Here is a 22909-nt window from a genome sequence, read left to right on the forward strand (position 1 = left end):
TTATTTTCGGTGAGGGTCGTTCTGACGGAGCTCCTCTGCGTTAGGTGGCGGAATGCGCGCGCCGCTGTTCGCAGAATGTGGCGTTTAATAAAGAAGAACAATCTTCCCCAGCTTCGTATCAAAGTTAGCACAGAACAAACCAAGGATCGTGTTTGGTCTCTATGGTGCTTTTCAAAACGCTTAACGCTGGATAGGCGAGCGAAAAACGTAGAATCAAAGAGGTCGTGCGCGCATGTAATGCGATGAGCGCGAGAATTAGCATCTGATGTGAACGCGAGCTAACGGCTGCTGCTGATAACGGGCAGCCGACGAGGAATTACCGCTTTTATTGTCCTTAGTCGGTTTTGTTACTCTCTTGTCAAGAACAGCGTAGAGCAATTGGCAAATAGTAGCTGGAGAAACAGTTAAGTAAACGGGGACTTTGTCTGCGCTACTTTTGCCTGTGAAATGCATGCGTAAGATGTTAGCCGAGCACGTATAGCCTCAGAATCAGAAACTCGCGTCTTTACTGCTTGCCTTCTGTCTTTTGGAGTTTGACAATGTGTTGCATTTAATGCCAGTTACGCATTCAACAAGGAAAGGCGCTGTTCCAAAGTTTATCGGACAGCATGGAACTTGTACATAAGAAGGCATTTTAGCGCTTAGACCTCGTCCCACGCCTAGATTTAGGTGAGATCGCACCTGTACGAGCCTGTTGAAGCCAGGCAGAGAGTGAAGATCTGTGAGTGCCACACTCATCATGTCAGAGGACACCAGCGTGGACAGATTCATAAAGGTAAGGGGGCGTAAGCTAAAGTGTGCAGTTATGTCTTTTTAACTTCTTATAAAAAAGTTTCCATTATGTTAACGTTACCTCAGAAACCCTTTGCGGTAGTGAACTGCAGTCTGCACATTATCATAATTGTCACGTGGCTACTAATCAGAAAATAATGTAAATAAAAATGAAATATCAGTTTGGGGTTATGTTATATATGCATATCTTAACGCTCCCACTATAAAAAGACAATTTCAGTTAACAGAACCGTTGACCTAATAACAGTCGAACAATTTGTTCAGATATTAGTGTTTTTAATAATGAAGTCATCTTGGGTCATTTGCTCTACAGTACATAACTAAGATGCGCGATGACGCTATTTGTGTTTAAATGAAACGAGAGTGATATTAAATAGTTTTTAATGAATTGTAGCAAATAAAGAACTAGTGCAAATATACCAGAATTTGCAACATTATAATAAGTAACATGAACATCTGTACCAAGAACAAAGTGTTACAGAAAAAGCAAATCACATCTATGTCTAGATTACAAATAGACAAAAAACAAAACATTACAAGATCATGGGTACACTATGAATCAAGTAGGTATTTCTCTGTTTGTGATAGATACCATGATCTTGTTTTTCTCTCTCTCTCTGTAATGTAAACAGGGATTCAGCACATCTGTCATTACAGTAAATCTCTTTTGATTTGGAGATGGGATATTTCCACAACAAGCACAGGATTTCATCAGCAGTCCAAATGGACAGAGCCAGTGCTATAAAATAGATTTTACTGTACATTCCCCAGCTGATTAATCATAGTAAATTAAGACAATTGGTTTGATTTACAATTTTTCTGAAATGTTATGTTCAACTTAAAAAAAGGTATTGTCTAGTTAAATATGGACGAATTTTGACAAAACAGTCAAAAATATCGAAATTGATGAGTGCATGAAAATGTAGGATTACTAAAGAATAACAGGGACAAGCATTGCACAAAATATTTATTTTACATAGCAAGTAAACTCCCGTTCTCTCTGAATATAGTCTGGTAGTTACTTTGATAGTTCACTCAAAAATGAAAATTTCCTCATGATTTAGTCACCCTCAAGCCATCCTTGGTGTATATGACTATTTATTTTTTCCAGAAAAAAAAAGCAAGAAACAGTTGGAGTTATATTAAAAATGTACATATATTAAAATGTCCTGGCTCTTCCAAGCTTTATAATGGCAGTGAAGTGGGATTAGGATTTTGAGTCCATACATCATAAAATTTGCTCCTTATTTAAAACTGTATGAACTGTATTCTCTAGCTTCTGCTAACTGTCACACTTGCATTCGCGAGAGAGAAGCATTCCAGCAGATAACATACAGTCATTAAGCCCAGACCCAAAGTAGGAAGTGCTGACTGAAAGCTAAAGGAGAGCAGTCTGTGACTGGGCTGTAATTTGGCTGACTGGACCGGTTCAAAGGGGGGCACCTCGAAGGTCTATAAGGACCGTGGATAAGTCCCAGGTCGGCACAGAGTGAGGACAAGGTGGATTCAGTGTCTGAGCTCTCCTCAGGAATTTAACGAAAAGATTGTTTTTGCCGACTGACTGGGCAGTGCGAGAGCTTGATTCACCATGATAGCTGCCCCATATACTTTGATCATGGAAGGGGTGCACCCCTTATCCATCAGAAAGGTTAGAATGGATGACACATCTAACACCGGTCAAAGAAAGCTAACACCTTAAGGGCATAGAGACTTCTCATAGACGGTGCTCTAGCCTCCATAGTGGTGTTAGATATCCTCACAGAGAACTGTAAAGACTCTCATGTGCCCCGTTTCCACCGCAGGAACTTTACCCAGGAACTAGGGACTTTGGCGTGGTACTCGGTGTGTTTCCACCGCAGGAACCAGGAACTAAATAAAGTTCCGGGTAAAAAAAATGCCCCTCAGAAAGTCCCTGCTGGCGAGGTGGTACTTTTTCAAAGTTCCTGAACTTTCGGGGGCGGGACTTGGCCGCTAAACATCCTGATTGGTTGAGTTCACGCAGCGTTGGTTGAGTTCAACCACCATTTATTCGGATCAACATTTTCAAAATATTACTGTTATTGTGTCATGAAATGTAATTTTAAAAGTATTTCAGGCGAGAATGTAGTTGTTTAAAACTCGACGCGACCAGCAGTAGCTCAGTGATCATCTATCCGCCGAGAAGCAGCCTCTCCTTGGCTAGACCTTCTGATGTGTGCCGCTGGCTCTGATGTCTCTTTAGTGGTTAAACATAAAATATAATTCAGCTGCGGGGTAAATCTAACAGGTTTTCTTTGGTCTGTATTCAATTTATCTATATGTTAAAATGAAAATAAAAAAGGCAAATCTATATAATATTTCGTTTCATTGTAATGGCTGTATATATACACATATCCCTGAACTAAGTACATTTATGCAGCTGTTATTATGTTTAAATGAAAACGAAAGGAGGCAGTGGTATTTGATATCCTATTTCGTTTTATTGTAAATATACTGAGAGGAAAATTGCAGTAGCCAAAGCGAGTTGAGTTCACGCAGCGTTGGTTGAGTTCAACCACCATTTATTCAGATCATGTTCAAAATATTACTGTTTTATTGTGTCATGAAATGTAATTTTAAAAGTATTTCAGGCGAGAATGTAGTTGTTTAAAACTCAAATCTGTGGTTTATTTATAAAGACAGCGCCTATTTAAAAATGTGTTTCGCCGATCTCAGAGACGGTCAGCTCGACGCGACCAGCGGGAGCTCAGTGATCATCTATTCGCCGAGAGCAGCCTCTCCTCGGCTAGACCCTCTGATGTGTGCCGCTGGCTCTGATGTCTCTTTAGTGGTTAAACATAAAACATAATTCGTTTTGGATAAATCTAACAGGTTATCTTTGGTCTGTATTCAATTTATCTATATGTTAAAATGAAAATAAAAAAGGCAAATCTATATAATATTTCGTTTCATTGTAATGGCTGTATACACATATCCCTGAACTAAGTACATTTCTGCAGCTGTTATTATGCTTAAATGAAAACGAAAGGAGGCAGTGGATTTGCGTCGTCGCGGACATCACACTCCCGAGTCGAATGCACAAAGTCCGCACTACCGAGGATGCATGTCCAAAATCAGCGTACTTTGTATTGAGAAACACGCGCAGACCTATGTCACCAGTCTATTTGCCTAATCTTCCCGGTACTTTACACCGTGGTGGAAACGCAGAAAGCAACAGGTCTGGGGGGAAAAAAGTTCCTGGTACAAATGTTCCGGGTAATTTCAGTGGAAACGTGGCAATTGAGGGACCGAACATAAAGATTCCACAGCTCAGGCCGGGGATGCCAGATCACGTCTCTTAATGGGGAGAGGAGATGCTTCCTCAGTCGGTTGGCCAAGGTGATGCTGACAGCAGCTAAATCAACTCAGGGAAGAGTGGGACCACCAGAAGAATTGAGCATCCAACGTCCCTAACTCACATGATAACCTGAGGAAACAGGGCAATCGTAGGGAAGACATAGCTTAGCGCTGGACCAATCATGGGCCAGAGCATCTCGCTTCTTTGAGAGAAGTTGGGCAATGAGAATCGTCTTCTGAGGTAAAGAAGGTCATCTCTGCCCTCTCAAAGTCCATTCAAATCATCTGAACCACTTGAAGATGTAGTCTCCATTGTCCTGGAGATACTGTTTGTCCAGTTCTCAGTTCAGTTTGACCTGCTCTGAGTGAATGCTGGTTGTGATGTGCCCATAGAAGGAGACCTCGCTATCCTGTAGAGGGAGCGTGGCCTGATACCGCAGATTTATAAAGGCCACCACCGTCGTGCCGCCCAAACTAAGATGGATGCGGTGCCCCTTCAAGGCTGGTAGGAAGGCTCCATCATCTCAAGGCAGTTGAGGCTTTTTCGTTCTTCTGAGTCCAGCGAGGAAATTATCTTTGCACTAAAGGAGAAAATTCAATGTCTATGTATATAGGCAATTGGCTTTGCTCGGTTTGGTGGGCTGAAATTCCATTGGTTAGTGCAGTTACAACCAATCAGGCTTCAGTATTGAGAGTAAACCGGAGTTTCCCCAAAACGTTTCAATGTGGTTTTCCTTGTATTGCCTTTATCATTATCATTTGTAAGGGCCTTAGTTCAGTTTAGTTTAGTTTAGTTTAGTAGTATTATGCAGAATATTTAAATTTACAGATTGCAAGTCTAAAAGCACTTAATCAGTTGGCTTTAAGTAAATATTTTTTACATTAATTCTAACAAATGCAGTATGAGCGTTTAAAATAGCAACAAGACCATTGAATGGTAAATTCAGTACAATGGCTGTCCATTTGACTACATTATTTACTCTTTCACTCCATTAAAATTTATTGAAATTGCAACTCTTGACTTTTCCCATTAACAATATTTACTGATTGTGTTGTTGACTTGTGCATCATAACTCTTTGAAAACTGCTAGTCATGGCCTCTACTGTGGCTGTCACCTTTTAGATATGCATTGAAGCCTTTTCAGTTGTATGCATCTCATGCTGCTCTCTGCAGAAACGTACAATCTCAGAACAGGCAAAGTAATTAATTTCATGTATAATTATGCAGGCTGTTTAAAAGTCATGAGGATGAATGAGTGAATTGAATGAACTGTTCCCAAACACTGTATGTTCTTGTTACAGGAGACATCCATCTTGGAAGAGTATAACATCAATTGGACACAGAAGCTAGGAGCTGGGATCAGTGGTCCTGTGAGGTATGTTCTTATGTCCAGTTTGAAGGCTATATGGAAAGGTCATTTTTGCATAAACAATATTTTAAATAAAAATAACATTCAGCTGTAAATCTCCACTAGCAGAAGTAGTTAATAGCCTTTTTCCTGCTGTAGGAATGAATCTTGAAACATTTCTGAATCCTTTCCTAAGCACAGAACAACAACCAACTACAAATATTAAGGAAAAAAAATGTTTAACATATCAAGTAATTTTTTTGGATTCATTTGTCCAGCATGTTCATCCCCTCCTTCATTATTCAGTATTGCATTGCATAATATGTTTTGAAACTACAGAGATTTGATCATAAATTTAAGCATCGAAATATTATCTTTCTAAAACATTATTGGGAAATATACTGATATTTGTTTTATTATTATGCAAGTAGTCTGATATACTGTTATAAAGTTATGACATCTCATTGATTTACATTACATGCTATTAGAATATCTTTTTACCTTTTGGTCATATCAGCATCTGCACCAGATTGTACATTTCTGCTCAGTTTGGGCCTCTGAATAAAACTTAAATGTTTTTTCCTCCATATTCTCACTATATCATAATGTGAGTAATAAAAGCCTGATGCATCAAATGACACTCAACAAATACACACATTCAAACTCAATAATCCTTTCAATAAACAGTTACATTAAAATGATAGATATTCAGGCTTTACAGAGTTAAGATGTTAGCTGGATTCATCAGTTGGTTGTTTACTAAAAAGCAATTGATGCAGTGCATTCATATATTCTTTTTCTTCTCTAGGGTATGTGTGAAGAAGTCAGCACAAGAACGGTTTGCCCTGAAAATTTTGATTGACAGACCCAAAGCCCGCAATGAGGTAGGTTGTGTGTGCAGTGTACATGGTTTAGTTTCTTTTATTAGAAGAACATCTTTTATATGGTGTTAGAGGTTAATAAGGTTACCTGTGATGTGTTTTTTTTTTTTTTTTTTTTTTTAATTTGCAGGTTAGGCTACATATGATGTGTGCCTCTCACCCCAACATTGTGAAAATAATGGAGGTGTATGCCAACAGTGTACAGTTTCCCCATGAATCCAGTCCAAGGTAGTGGTTCAACAGCATCTGCCCACACAACAGAGTAGGGCTGGAAGATTCATCAAAAAGAAATCGACCTCTGACCGACATAATTTTCCCATGTCGATTATTTCCTATTAATACTTTCCCCTTAAAAACATACTTCGTGTCGGTGCTATACGGATGTGTATGACCATTGCATTTGCTTGTTTTCCTGCGTCTCGCACGTGAGTGGTGCGTTAAAAGAATTTAAACTTTTACACACAGCAATGCTCATCAATGTCAGTTCCAAAACAGTGGACCAATCAGCAGGTTACATAACACAACGGAGTAGGCATTCTGTGCTGCGCTTTTTTTTTTAAACCATTCCTGAGCGCTGCGTCTCATGGGTTTAGACACGAAGACATGTTCTGTGTGAATGTCCAGTAAGAACTTACAGTAAATAGACATATAGAGTGACAGGAAAGGACAAGATCAATGAGATGGTACCATGCTCTTTCTCTCAATCAGCAGTGTTCTATTTGAATACATTAATTATTTTAAACATTTGTTTACAGGAGATATAAGTTATTATTTTCTTCTTTTCACATAATAAAATGTATTTTGTTTGCAAGAGATGCTGGTTATTTTTTACTTTTGGCATGGCAATATTCATTTAATTTGTTGGCAAAAAAATATTTTTCTAAAAAAAATAGTAATAATTTTAGGATACTTAAAATGTGACTTTGATGTGTCATAAGACATCTTCATTTCAAGCAAGCTTTTTCAAATTGTTCGAAATATTCAACAAATAACCATGAATAGTTTGTTTCCATCTATTATTTGAAAATTACAAAGATAAGAAATGCACAATTTCATTAGAAAAAAAAATCCGTCATTTAATAATAGAGCATTTTTACACTACAATCCTTTAATGAACTATGAGGGCAAACGAATGATAATAAAAGTTAAAGAATCGTAATTGAGGTACCGTGTTCAATAAATCAAGGTTTTGATTTTAGGTCAAATCGCCCAGCCCTACAACACAGTGTTTCCTACACGTACAGTGCAAGAAAATTTTTGCTAATGCTCTAAGTATCTGAAAATATAAATACTCTGCTGTTTTCTGTACTTTTCTCTGATAGGGCAAGGTTACTGATTGTCATGGAAATGATGGAAGGTGGCGAGTTGTTCCACAGAATCAGTCAGCACAAGCACTTTACAGAGAAGATGGCCAGCCAGGTCACTAAACAGGTACAGCCTTTACAAGGCCATACTGTTGAGGTAGCTCAGGTCTGGAGAGACATACTCCTTTTTACTCAATATGGATTAATCACACAGCAGAAATAAAGGCGGCGACAGCCAGTCAGCTGTATGCTGTTAATAGGTCTGCATTTACTGTGTGTCTCTGTGTGAATGAATGACGTGGCTTTGTCACGCTTATCAAACTCAAACACGTGACACTAAGTGATTTCAGCATCTGCATTTCAATATACAAGCACATGAAAATAATAGTAATTTAATTTTTTACTATAATTTTTTAACTAGTTTTAATTATCTTAATAAGTTTTTTTCTTCCATGTTTTAATTTTTACATTTCTCTACAGCATCTTATTTGACATAAAATAAAATACTTTTTTTGTAAATTAATTGTTATTCTTATTCGATTACATTTTAAAAGATCGAATTCTTTTATTTAATTAATTTTATTAGACACCATTTTTAAAGATAAATTTGAATTAAGTCGTAAAACACAGAATCCAGAACAAAATAAATAGATGGGAGTAAATACAGAATTCAGGGCAAAATAAAATTTATTTCATAGGACCTTAAATTAAAAAGAGCTGCTCTGTGGAGTTTCTGAATTAACAAGTTAACATTTAACATTAATTCTCAAAGTATGACAAACAAGAAACAAATGTGTATCATATGATGTGGAAAAAGTATTGTGATAGTATTTGGGAAATATTGGTCATCCCTATCAGTGTCCAAAACGTTTAGAGAATGACTTTATTAAATATATTGATGAATAAATATGTGACCCTGGACCACAAAACCAGTCTTAAGTCACTGGGGTATATTTTTAGCAATAGTCAAAAAAACGAGAATTGTTGAATCGATATTTTAACGTTTCTGTTCTGCGTTCCTCTGATATTATTACCATTCCGAAACCGGTTCGGGTGGAAGAAATACCGGTTAATAACGTTATTTAAAAAAAACAATACTATTTGCCTAATAATAATAATAAAGTATAGCGTTTTCTTTACTCAAAAAAAAGGAAAAAATAGAGATCTAACGCTTAGTCACAGCCAATAGGCTACAGCATCATCAGAAAAAAAAATTCTATCAACACTTTAAAGACAAAGTATTTGTAAGATATTTAAAAATGCTGCATTGTTGAAAGAAAAAAAAAACATTATAAGATTGCGTTTTGAGAGTAAAATAAAAAAAGGAAACAAGTCGCGGCTCATCGGATTTTATTATCCCTATTACTTCCGAAATAATAAAGGCTAAAATGCCTGTAGTCTAAAGCAAAATGTTTAAAAACAGTTATTAGTTTAGGATATAAAAACGTCAATCCAAAAACAAATTAATCTAAGGTGAAGCTGATGCCTACCTCTCCCTTTCGGCACGAATCCAAATGTTTCCATGTTCCCGATGTATCTGGATGCTATTTAATATAAAGAATATAGAATAATAGTGAATGTATAATAAGTATATGCGTCCAAAAGTTGGACTCCAAATTTCATTCTAAGAATTATTTTTAGGTTAATAGCAAATGAAAACTGTTCAGCTTCCGGGAAATTTGAGAAGCTACGCTAGGCTATTTTAGTTCCCCTCACTCCACAACAAAATAATTTCAATTAACAGTATTTACAAAATAACAAGAATTAAAAATATAAGAAGCTATAGCAATATTAACGACAAAGTAAAACTAATTAATTTAGGCTAAAACGAAACTGAAACCAGCGGGTCTCTCATTCGACACGAAATCAAAGTTTCAGTATTCTCGATGTATTTGAATGACAAATGATTACAAAAATAGTCTAGCTATGTTTACAGTGTTTATTATAGCATGATGTTTGTAAACATTTTGTTGTCTATTTCTGAATGAATTTTTTTTTTCCTCTATAAAAAAACGTATAGGCTAGGCTATACAAGTCTCTCTCTCTCTCTCTCTCTCTCTCTCTCTCTCTCTCTCTCTCTCTCTCTCTCTCTCTCTCTATATATATATATATATATATATATATATATATACATATATATACACGCGTAGCGTATTTTAACCATGCAGCAAACCTTTTTAAATATTTTGATAATTTACTGAAAATAAATAAATGACTTTTTAAGCCGTTTAACTGATTATTAATCGGTCAAAATTAGCTGATACAGTTTGCTGCATTCATGCGCACTCAGAAACCGGTGACTGTGAACGAATCAGCAGAGCTTGTATGAGCTTTTGTCATCGCTGAATCTTTCTCAGACGTTTCCAAATGTCGAAATTGGTTAGCGCATCTATCTGTGCATGATGATGTCCAGTGCCCCCGGGCGAACGGAGCTTCTCAAAGTTGGGAATAATCAAAGGAGAGCTGCGGTCCTCAGTTGGGCAGGAAAGGCTAAACATGCTGGCGCTTGAGTGTGGAATGCACATGCACATGCCTTTTTGCTCTGCGTCATCAGGCAGCGCAATACTCCCTTTAGGCAGACTCCATATACCGGAGTCTACTGGAATTCGTGATTGGTTGACAGCAAATTTCAAATATTAAATGGAATGATAAAATAACGTTATTAACTGGTTATCGGAACTATAAAATTCGATTTAGTTTCTGGTTCTGTTCCTGTCAAAATTTCGTTCGTTTCCGGTTTTCGTTTTCGTTCCTTGAACCTGTTCGGAGCCCTGGTAATATGCATTGCTAAGAATTAATTTGGAAAAATTCAAAGGCGATTTTCTCAGTATTTAGATTTTGTTTTTGCACCCTCAGATTCCAGTTTTGAAATAGTTGCATCTCGGCCAAATTTTGTCAGATCCTAATAAACCATACATCAGTGGAAACCTTATTTATTCAGCTTTCAGATTATGTATGAATGATTTATGTCTAGGGTCACATATGTGCAATGCTGTGGAAAAATGGATTTTGGTTACGACTTCATGACCAATGTATGACTTGACATTTTTCCATCAGTATGACTTACTTGGGTATGCATAGATGACCAAACGATTGTTCTTATATGTTTTTATGTTGTTGTTGTTGTTGTTTTCACTTATGCTAATGATTTTATCTGTTAACAACATAATATAAAATTAATTAACACATAAGGGAGTAAACATGGAATGCTTGACACATATGACTAACTTTACAATAAAGTAATACATGGGCCCTTTAAACAAGTAATTAGTGTTATTTTCAATTACATTGTTATAAGTAGTCTGTTGTTTTTAGTAGACATTGAAATTATAGTTGGTTAAAATTTCATTATAAACATCTAAACTTGTATATACATCAAGTAGTTTGAAAATCTGTCATTTTTACAGATAAGCCTTGCATTACAACACTGTCATTCATTAAATATTGCACATCGAGACCTGAAACCAGAGAACCTGCTCTTCAAGGACAATTCACTGGTGAGGCACCTGAAAAATATTCCATAAATTCCTTTTACTTAATTGATTACAATAATATATGTAATCGCGATTAATCGCATGATTGTCAGGAGTTAACTCGTGATTAATTGCATCTTAATTGTACATTTTTATCTGTTCTAAATGTACCTTAATACTTTTCAAGTTTTTTAAAACTCTAATCAACATGGGCATGGACAAATATGGATGCTTTTTGCAAATGTATCTTTATTATTAGCGAAACTATACTCAATATAGAGCATGAAGACCAGACATGTTTCAAAGGTCATGGATGTTTTTCAAATAACTTGTCTTTTTAGACACATGAAAAAGAGAACAGAAATACCAGGCTCCCATTACTTCTCTTTCTTTGCACTGAGTAATTTACTTACACAAGCCTGTTTACTTTATTTTCAGGACAGAGCAGCTCACTTCTTCTAAACATGCCAAATGTGCATTTATTATTTATTATTATATTTGTTTGCCTCTCTGTGCCCACATACTGTAATTTGATGCAGCCAAATTCTCAATGAAACAGTTTTCTTTGTTATATTTTACTGTTTCTGTTGTCAGACAAGCGAAAGAATATGAAAATAGTGACTAAAACGCGACCCATTACATAACCAGCTGTCCCTTCCGAGATGTTGTGCTGCTCCTCTTAACCACTCGCTGAATGGAGCAGACGCAAAACCTCGTGCTTGCGCAGCAGTACCGGCGTGTCTTAGAATGAATATATATATATATATATATATATATATATATATATATATATATATATATATATATATATATATATATACTTTTTTTTTTTTATCCTTGTCCCTTAAATAATTTTCAACTTTAGAATCTTTCTAAATTAAGCAAATGTTATTTAGTAAGGACATATTTTAAGTCATGTTTCTTGTGTCTGACTGCCCCATCAGGATGCTCCTGTAAAACTGTGTGATTTTGGTTTTGCCAAAATCGACCAAGGTGATTTAATGACCCCACAGTTCACGCCGTACTATGTAGCACCGCAGGTAAGACCTTAGTGACTTTTTATTGATTTAAAAGTTGACTGTTCTTAATTCTTACTTTCAAAGGCGTCAAATCATGAAACATGTCCAAACTTTGACTGATGATGTGATACAGCCAATTCAAAAGATAAATTGGTAATTTTTTCAGTGCGCTTTTTTTTTTCCCTCTTTTTGATGATGATGATGATGATGATTAAAAAAAACCATCCATTTTGCCAGCCACACATGAAATCTTTGATCAGTCTGAAACTTTGTAACCAAATTGACAAATATGAACTAACTTTCTTCAATAGGTGCTGGAGGCACAGAGACGCCACCAGAAAGAAAAGTCTGGAATTATTCCTACCTCACCCACGCCTTACACATACAACAAGGTGAACTTTGTTACTCAGTGTTATGGCTCATTCTTCGAAAAAGTTCATCCAAAATTCATTCTATTATATTAGTGCTTTCAAACGATTAATCACATCCAAAATAAGTTTTTGTTTGCATAAAATGTGTGTAATGTGTATATTTATCAATTATATTTATACATGTATTCGATAAGGGAAGTCGTGGCCTATTTGTTAGAGAATCGGACTCACAATCGAAGGGTTGTGAGTTCGAGTCCCGGGCCGGCAGGAATTGTGGGTGGGGGGAGTTCATGAACAGTGCTATCTCCACCTTCAATACCACGACTTGGGTAGCCTTGAGCAAGGCATCGAACCCCCAACTGCTCCCCGGGCGCCGCAGCATAAATGGCTGCCAACTACTCCGGGTGTGTTCACAGTGTGTGTGTGTGTTCACTGCTCTGTGTGTGTGCACTTCGGATGGGTTAAATGCAGAGCACGAATTCTGAGTATGGGTCACCATACTTGGCTGAATGTCACGTCACTTATCACTCACGTCACGTCACTTATTATTAGTTGCGATTAATCATTTGACAGCACTGTGCTAGTTTTTTGTGCTATTTGATGTCCACTGGTCATTTTTTACAGTGCAAATATTCAAATTCTTGCCTGCTATCTTATTCCTCCTGTAGAGTAACAAGAATACGTTATTGAATCTCAACATTTATTACTCAATCATTTTGGTCTACATGCATGACTGACTTTTTTTGCTCTTCGATTTGTGCAGTAATTAATACTTTTGAATGGACTGAAATAATTTGTTTCGCCATTGAATGTTTTTCTTTCTTGAATGTTTTCTTTGCCAGTGGTTTTCAGTCTTGGTCCTGTGGACCTGCTGCACATTTTTATGTTTCCCTTCAATAACAGAACTTTTTTAGGTGATTAAATCATTAAGAGAAAACTCTGTGAAATGAACTGTGTCGAAGAAGATAGACATACAAGATGTGTAGTGCTACAAGCACTTGGATTGAAGACTGCTTTTCCATTATTTGACTTTTACCACATCAGTGTTATTTATTTCAGATATATCTTTTTAAAATTGTATAATGCTAAAACTAAACAGTTATTCATGACTTTTAATGTTTGGTCACACTTCTTCTTCTTGTCTCAGTGTAGAGTTTAGGTGGTATTTTCTTTTCAACTTTCCAAATACTGCACATTAGTGTATATAAGCACATACCTTCTTAGTCTACAGCAGTAACCTATGAAATGCTGTATTGCTGCTGTTCAATAAGTGCCCCCTGCTGTCAGAGAGTGAATTTGCATCTCATTCGGCCCATCTGCTGTAGTAAAGTTTCACAATTTTAAATTCACACCGTTCTGTTCATTTTGTTTAAATTAAGAGATTAATTTTTATTTGTATTTATTTATTTATTTAATTTGGGATATGATTTCAAATTTTTTTGTTTTATTTGACATTTAAATTTCACAAATAAAAATGCAGCATTTTATATGAGAAATAATAAAAGGACAACTTTTCATTTATAATTTGTCCTAAACCTCATCTTGTAAAAAAATGTGAGAAAGTCATATCGTGAAATCACTATTGTGAATCGTATTACATTGTGAGTTGAGTGTATCATTACGTCCCTAGTTTCACATTTTTCATTTTCAGCCTTGTCACAAGAAATGACTGAAGGGGTTTAGCTTGCTAGCTGTGAAGCAAGTGTATTGATTCTTCTTTTTATTTTCCACTATTTAGAGCTGTGACTTATGGTCCTTAGGGGTGATCGTCTATGTAATGCTCTGCGGATATCCTCCATTTTACTCCAAACACCACAGCCGTACTATCCCAAAAGATATGCGCAAAAAAATCATGACTGGCAGCTTTGACTTCCCAGAGGAGGAGTGGAGTCAAATATCTGAAATGGCCAAGGACATTGTTCGCAAGTGAGTGACTTGCCATTTACTTCCTGTTTTATAAAAAATACTTCTCTGCTTTTTTGTGGCAAAGAGCAGAGCATGCATAGACATGTATTGAATCTTTTACTCTTGTGGCTGGGAGTCTACGGCATCCCCTAGGTCTGTATGGTAAAACGGTTTGAATTTTGTTTTTGCCAGATTTTATGTCAGTTGCTCAAATAATTAAATGTGCACATCTGACAGGCAACAAAAACTTCAATAAAGGGTGCTTAACAATTGTAAACAATAAAAAGAAGAAAAAGTTAGCACACCACAGTTCATTTCATGTTCTTAAAATAGGTGACGTTTCAAGCCCTATGGCTCTTCATCAGACGGTTGTGGTTTGAAGGTATGCAGCTGTGACTGGAAACTAAACACTTTTTTTTACCTATTAGATTGGTTTATTAACACTAGGGCTGTGCAAAAAAATTGAATGCGATTGTTATGTGCATCTCGTCAGTAAAGGCGCTCCTGTGATGTGCGTTCAGATCAGGGTTGTCAGGTTTTCACAAAAAAAGCCTGCCCAGTTGCTTCTCAAAACTAGCTCAGTCGCATTTCCAGGGGGTTCCCCAATATAAATTGTATCCCGGGGATAAAATACATATTTTTTTGGCAGGGTTGCCTTGGTAAAATTCACATTTTAGGGGCTAAATATCATGCTATTGGGATTGGGGTCACTTCAACACGCGGACATGAAAAACAACTGCAGACTTGGCAACACTGGTTCGGGTGGAGCGGCAATGGATCGCCTGTGATTTTTGAAATCTATTTTATGTAGATTGTCAGTGAACTACGGATTTGGGTAGTGTTGCCAAGTCTGTGGTTGTTTTTCCAATAACTTGATATTTAGCCCCTAAAATGCAAATTTTACCAAGGGAACACTGCCAAAAAACGTGTATGTTTTTGCTTGGAACAAAACGCGATTGGGCTAGTTTTGAAAACTTGGCAACCCTGATCTGTACGCACAATATAAACTACTGATCACAGGAGCACCTTTACTGACGAGATGTACATGAAAATCGCATTCGTTTTACATCTACACCTCCAAGTCTAAACCTACCTCTTACAATAATGTTAACTAAGTAATTATTGTACAGTGTGACAAATTAGGCTATATTTATGTGTGTATGCCCAGTAGCTGCAGCTATATCCCTTCTAGCCTTAACCTCATCAGACTGATACAAAACGTCACCTGTGGTGAGAACATGAAATAAATTTTTTTGCATTTTTGGAGCTGTGGTTTGCCAACCTTTCATTCTTTTTATATGCTCATTCTCTAATGCCACTAGGAGTTTAGGATTTACATTGTACATGTATGTATTTAGCACATGCTTTTATCCAAAGTGGCCACAATTGGTGACTTAAATCAACTTTAGTCTATCTTGAAACAATTATGAAGTAGCTAAGTAAATTTAGTTAAACTGCTGCTCAATTTCAGTGGTGTAAACCAATGTTTTTGTTACTCAGTTCTAGCATATTTTGTTGCATTAAGGCTACTTAAAGTAAAGCCCGAGGAGAGACTAACCATAGAGGGAATGTTAGCCCATCCCTGGCTCAACTGCACTGAAGCGCTGGACAATGTGCTTCCGTCTGCTCAAATGATGATGGACAAGGTGAGATCCAATGAAAGACAACTTTTAAAGGGGTCATATGATGTTGCTAAAAAGAACATTTTGTGTATTTGGTGTAATGCAATATGTTTGTGTGGTTTAAGGTATATAAAAAACCACATTATTTTCCACATAATGTACATTATTGTTTCTCCTCTATGCTATGTCTTTCTGAAATTTTTCTGAAAGTTGATCCTTGTGAAAAGCGAGGGGTGCTCTGATTGGCCAGCTATATAGTGCATTGCGATTGGCCGAATGCATCATGCGTGTGATGGAAATGTTACGCCCCTTGCTATACTGTGATGACACGTGTCCCGGCGCAACAAGACAAAAACAATAAAACCCATGACAACGAGTAAAAGAAACCATGTCTGCATTTGTGATTGGAGAAACGACAAACAATGAGTGCTACTCTACATATCTTTATGCAAATTGTGACGTAGACATGTGGGGGGGAGGGGGGGTGTTAGAACGGGCCGTTTTAGGGGTGTGTGGTTGACCCTTAACTTTTATAAAGAATATCTCTTTGGATTTGAGACCTTAGTCTTTGCAACTTTACAGATCTTCTTTATGCACCAAGAGCTTGTAACATTCAAAGAAAAAGAACATTTAAATCATATCAAATGACCCCTTTAAAAGTTTAGTTAAGTTGTATCTGTCTATGTTTAAAGTGCCCCTATTATGGTTAATGAAAGGTTCATATTTTGGTTTTGGGAGTCCACAACAATAGGTCGACATGCATGCAAGGTCAAAAAACACTTTCGTTGTCTTATAATATGCATTTATTTTTACCTTACTTGCTCAACGACTCCCAAACAACTCGTTCAACGATTCATTTTTCCAAACTCCTCCTTTGCATGACAATGATAAAGCAGCGTTTGTGAGCGCGGGACTGCTTTGTATTCAGCATTACTGGGGAAACCACTATTTTTACCGCTCCAAAACTGCACCTAGTGGCAAATAATTAATTTGTATATTCATTGAGACCAATGCGAAAATCGACTTCTGGTTTAATGCAGCAAACACACAGCTGTAGAAGTGAACCGGTATATATATCCCACGGGAGAAGACCTGCCCAGCTTCAGTGTTTGAGGGATTGGGGAGTTCTAGTTTTCTCAGGTGCGCAACGAGCGGGTGGGCAATATGCTAATGTTTCATGTTTGACGTCAACGTGAATTGACTTGATTTGTTTTTAAAATGACTTGCTTCAGTGATTGGGAATCGACTCTTCCTTTGGGGGGATGACTTTATGCACAGTGCACTTTCATATTTAAAACATTGCATAAAAATTGTGTGTTACACAGTACATGAAAATTAATTTTAAAAAATCCATAATGGGACACTTTAATGCACTTGTTGCACACTCAGTCCCCCTGGAGCAATGTTTTCATTTTATTTTCAACTTCATTATTGGTACATTTAAATGTGGGAGGAAAAATTTAGTATTGTTGCATTGAACTTTAGCATCTTAACTTTAGCTCTGGTATAAGTTGAAGCTAAACTATGTAGCTTTCAGCCGTACCTCACAGATACGCTGTTTTGTTCAAATCAAAGTGTAAATAAACGTAGAAAACGTATACGTGTGGTTTGGCTATTTGCGTTCAATGGATACTCTATTCTACTCACAAAATGGCACTACGGTGACATGGAGGAGACAAATTGAATAAAGTTGTTATTTTTGTTTTCTTTCTATACAAAAAGTATTCTTGTAGCATCGTAAAATTACGGTTGAACCCCTGATGTCACATGGATTATTTTACCGATCTCCTTGCTATGTTTCTTGACATTGATCATGTTACTTACATTCCTGTCTATGAGAGGGTCAGAGAGCTATCAGAATGCATCAGAAATATCTTAATTTGAGTTCCGAAGATGAACGAAGGTCTTACGGGTTTGGAATGACATGAGGGTGAGTTATTTGGGGTGGAGTAACCCTTTAAAGTGACAGCAGTCTTATATTATATTATAATTTTAATCAGAAGAATTACATATTTCATTTACACAGTGAAGAATATAAAGTGTTTTTATACATTTACTTTATACAATGTGTGTAGAATTTCTTATTTGTTACTGTAGTTTTGTTTTTTAATTTCTTATTCTTTAATCACTAACCGTTTACTTGATTTAAGTGAGCTTGAGTTTTTTTATTTATGCTAGTTTTTTGTGCTATTGACACTGGTGACAACAATTATCAAATTAGTGTATTTTTTGTAATACCATACAGACCTATAATAACTATATCGTGATGTTTATCATTACCATAAAATAAAATTATTGTATCGTGATACGCCCACCCCTAGTTACTGGTATTACCAGTATGTATTTGTTGTGCTAGGATTTCATATTTATTGTTTTTATAGTGCTTTATACAATACAGATTGTTTCAAATTAGCTTTATAGAAATAAAAAAGGAAAATACCAGTGTTAATGTGGAAAAATTCATCAGTTATGAAAATTTCTATTTCAGAGGTTAAAACTTGAACTCTGAATCGACTCTTTGTGCATACATTTGAATATCGTTCATATGTTGAATACAGTGTTGTGCATGAACGCGTTCAATGAACGACGTTCACTGAACGCGTTCATATTTTCGCTGAACTGAACGAATCACTTTTCATACAATGAACGTGAACTAGAGCGGCGCTCACTCTGGCAGGAATGAACAGCACGCGCAGTTCACATTCACGCTCATTTGAAAAGTCAGGCATTACCAGGGCTTAATTTGAGACGGAACATGTTCCGTCGTCTCCGACATTGGATCCGGCACCTCCTGTGTCACTAAAATTAATTGCCTAAATGAAAAAAAAAATTACTGTTTGTGTAGTGTTCAATGTTTGTGACACATGACTTGCGAGCTTGTTGTACTAGTTGAGATTGCTGTTAGCCTCGATCGTTTCACGCAGGGGAAAAATGTCAAAAAGACAGGAAAGTTTGCTTAACTTTTTCAAATACGCTGGACAATCATGATCCCAAACAAGCAAAAATCGTTTCCGCTGATCAAAAAGGAGACCATGGTGGACACAGTAGCCTAGTATCGATATTTCGTTATTTCGACATAATAAGGGGACATTCTAATCTGCATTAAGCCACATTAAGCGTTCTTATAATGGTTTTCTATGGGAGGAAAATGCTTAACCGTTCATATTATGGGCTCATCTGATTTTTTGTACATAGCATAGCCTATTTGTTAGGATTTTAGTATCATAATGATTAGGCTAAGAAATGCACGCACAATTATCCGTGAACTTGATTTGAACAAATGCATTTCAACTTGTGTGTGCAAAATTCAGAATTAAATTAATGTGCAGAAATTTGTACAAATAGAGAGTAGGCTATGTAGGCATACTATACTGTTGTAGCCATTAAAAAAGCGCGTTTCATATTTGTTAAAATATTATAATGTTATTTTTTTTTTCATTTATGTTGATTTATGAAAAGTGAACAGCACGACCGAGTAAGATAGGATGCGCAATATGAGACATGGAGCGGGTCAGACATGATTTTGACCGTTGATGTTGAAGTTGTTATAGAAAGCCTTTCTTTAAAGTGAATTTCGTTTTGTATAAATTTAACAAATGAACGTGAACTAGTTCATTTTTAGATATGTGAACTTAGTTCATTTAAAAAAAAATGAACTATGAACATGAACTAGTTCATTATCATCTGTGTGAACTGAACTTTGAGCTAGTTCTTTTTAAGTATGAACTGGCACAACACTGGTTGAATACTATTGCTGTATATGCATAATATATAAGTTATTTGATGTTATATTGTTCATTAAGGCAGTTGTGGCTGGAATCCAACAGGCCCATGCTGAACAACTTGCCAACATGAGGATACAGGACCTGAATGTCAATCTAAAGCCACTCAACTCAGTCAACAACCCCATTTTGAGAAAGAGAAAGCTACTTGGGTAAGTCAGTCATTTTTGCTCTGTTCCTTTTCAGTTAATTGACATTATTCTGTGTCTTTATTAGCAGAATGCACTTATAGATCCATTTGATTTCTGCCTCATTCAGCACCAAACCTAGTGATGAACTTTTCATCAATGATCCTGAGAATGAGGTACAAGACACCAACGTGGCTCTGGAAAAACTACGAGATGTAATCGCACAGTGCATCTTACCACAGGCTGGTATGTATGAACATGCATTGGTTTGTAGTGTTTATAATCCACATGTTATTCTTCAATAACTCAGGACTGAGACAGAAGATAATTGTTTGACACTGGTCATGATATTTTCCACAACAGTCCTCAAATCCAGAGACCTTTGCTTTGAATGTGTAGCTTTCACAAAAAATTTTTTGTACAATTTGCAGTATCTTTGTGTTGCTTTTTACAGGTGACAATGAGGATGAGAAGCTAAATGAAGTTATGCATGAAGCGTGGCGATTCAATCGAGATTGTAAACTACTCAGAGATGGTTTGCAAGGGTTAAGTTGGGATGGTACGTGTTTGTCTCTGTAGTTTATTTACTAGTAGCTTTACTGTGGTTGAAGGTAGAATTACATCCAACTTTTTACTATAGACTAAAATTGGATGTCTGATTCTAATGAATTCAAGGTGAGCGCTCATATCAAAAAGATTGAAGTTTGTCATTTGAATCAGTAGATTTTTAATTACTAATACCATTAAATGGTATCCTTATGTTAGTATGTTGGTTATAAACAGTCAAGAGCATGTAAGGTCCACACAATTGGCCCAAGGAAGGTCTCCAATGGTGGATGAAAGTTATTTAAAGTAAAATTGTAATCTGACTCCATTTTATTATGACCTCGCATTTGAGTTAGAATGCCAATTATTATTATTGATCATTTATAGGGTAATTTATCTAAACATCTGCATTTTTTGTTATTCTTTAATATTATTGTACTCATTGTATTGTCACTTGAAGATATCGCTTCGGTCGTTAGCATATCGTGCCGTCACATTCTCGTCAGTCTTGGTTATTAGACAGTGTTAATTGGCTAATACTTTAGATGCCAACTTCTTTGCTTGCTCATTCTAAAAGTACTTTTATTTAGCCACCATAGATTTGTATACACTTGAATAAAGCAACATTATTTCTAGTCAGAGGTTATGACCACTACTATAGATATCTCAACTGAATATTAGTCCGTTACTAACCTAAGGCAGAAACTAAGGTAACAAGGATACAATGTAATCCACAAGAGTAAAACAGAATAAAATTAAATGTAACAATTTATTATCAGTCAGGTAAATATGTATTATGCCCATTACATTACAGGATGGACACAAAATAAGACTGAAATAGCATTTCATTAAGGAAATACTAGTTGCGTAGCAGCTCAACAATAGAGTTACAGATTCAGGTAAGAGTTTGTAGGGTTTGTTTCTGTTTAAATGATATGTAGGATTAGTGTTTTAGTTCAAAATGTCAATCATGTTTTTTCTTTAAGCTTTTATGTACTTAAGATGCTGAATTGGTTATGAAGAAAGAGCTTGAAATGTATTCATTTTGGAAGTAAGTGAAGACAAAAATGGGACAAAAGCACAAGCAGATGTGTGGGCCATCCTTGACTAATTAATTGCATAATTTCGATCTATAGTATTTCTTATAATACCAACCTGTTATGTTTTTCTTTCTTCACAGGTAGATCATTTTCAGACAAAGTAGATCGCTTAAAGCTGGCTGAAATTGTCAAACAGGCCATTGAAGAAAAGACAAATTTACAGGACTCCCAATAGCAAGTGCTGAAATTTTAATCCCTTTTGTACTGTTAATTATAATTGTCATTAGGCATATGATTGCAAAATGTATTTGTTTTAAATTGCAGACTTTTTTCCATGGTCATACTGTAGTCTGTTGTAAAGCTCTAGCTGAAAACAAGTTGTTGGAATGATTTTTCACTACAGACTGCAGTAAAGAAATGTTTTAAAGAAATTGCAAAGCAGTTTTCATTTCTGATTTTCATAATGAAAAATAGGGGTAAAATATCTATATTAGATAATCTTTTATAATTAATCTTAGCTCAGTTAATTAAATTGAATCAAAACGTTGTCACTAATTAAAAGAAGAAAATAAGATAATGTTACGCGTTTAAAAAAGTGGGACACTAAATGGGTGTACAGTAGTGCACAGATTGGAATAAAAAGATTAATAAAACTGGACAAATTATTTTAAGAGTTTGTCTTAAAATGTTTACCTTTTGACTATAAGGTGGCGCTGCTAGAAAATGTTTGTTGTATTATCAGAGGATGCTTACAGTGGCACATACAACATCTGTCAGGTCAATGAAGTTCCAGTGAACGCTGTAGGAATAAAATAAAGTTCTGTCATTCTGAATATTCTTTAGAGGTCACGAGTCTTTACAATGAATGGATTTGTTTGTTTGTTTGTATATTCTGGGATAAAACTTTTTTTGTACTCACAAATAGCAATTTCTCAGCAATTTCTGTCTGGTAAAGTGTTTAAGAACTTGGAATAGCTAGAAAAATGTATGTTCATCATAGAAATTATCATTGACTTGAGATTTTATCGGTTTCTGTGGCTTTTGTTCAACACTGGTAAGTACATAAAATTCTCACAGTGGAGCTGAAGTGTTTATGGTGGAACCTTGATGACTCTTGGTTGCCAGGACTTACAGAAAGATTGTCTGCAGATTTTCAGTGACTCTTTCTGCAGGTTAAACCAGTAGGTGATGACAAGTGGCTTTCTTTGAGTGAGTCACTGAATCATTCACTCTATAAATCCATTAAAAAATACTGATTATAAGACAGTTTAATTTAGAGTCACTGAATCATTCACTCAAGAGATTTGTTTCAACACCCAGAAGCAAAGAAGAAAAACTAACACTACTGTGTTCCAATTCTTTATAGTTTCCTTTTCTCTGCA

The 22909-nt window shown here is 36.0% G+C and overlaps 1 protein-coding gene across 3 annotated transcripts; it reads left to right on the forward strand.

Annotated features, from left to right (window-relative positions):
• The first annotated feature begins 139 nt into the window (after positions 1-139).
• On the forward strand, positions 140-21958 carry mapkapk5 (MAPK activated protein kinase 5). 3 transcript variants are annotated; one of them, XM_059549678.1, is made up of 14 exons: positions 140-775; positions 5410-5483; positions 6265-6340; positions 6468-6565; positions 7660-7768; positions 11049-11138; positions 12059-12154; positions 12445-12525; positions 14243-14430; positions 15935-16055; positions 19835-19965; positions 20072-20187; positions 20396-20500; positions 21668-21958. In XM_059549678.1, the coding sequence occupies exons 1-14, from the start codon at positions 740-742 to the stop codon at positions 21760-21762; spliced, it is 1416 nt and encodes a 471-aa protein (XP_059405661.1). In that variant the 5' UTR covers positions 140-739; the 3' UTR covers positions 21763-21958. The 3 variants fall into 3 exon arrangements, with proteins under 3 accessions (XP_059405661.1, XP_059405662.1, XP_059405663.1); XM_059549679.1 differs by having other exon boundaries at positions 19859-19965; XM_059549680.1 differs by lacking the exon at positions 11049-11138.
• Positions 21959-22909: the final 951 nt, after the last annotated feature.

This window comes from Carassius carassius, chromosome 5 (genome assembly GCF_963082965.1).
Source record: "Carassius carassius chromosome 5, fCarCar2.1, whole genome shotgun sequence".
In the NCBI taxonomy this organism is placed as follows: Eukaryota; Metazoa; Chordata; class Actinopteri; order Cypriniformes; family Cyprinidae; genus Carassius; species Carassius carassius.

Excerpts from the sequence above, each read along its gene's own strand:
- mapkapk5 (XM_059549678.1), top strand. The coding sequence starts at position 740 with ATGTCAGAGGACACCAGCGTGGACAGATTCATAAAG. Across the intron at positions 776-5,409 it reads GCGTGGACAGATTCATAAAG|GAGACATCCATCTTGGAAGA; the intron begins GTAAGGGGGCGT and ends TTCTTGTTACAG. Across the intron at positions 5,484-6,264 it reads GGGATCAGTGGTCCTGTGAG|GGTATGTGTGAAGAAGTCAG; the intron begins GTATGTTCTTAT and ends TTTCTTCTCTAG.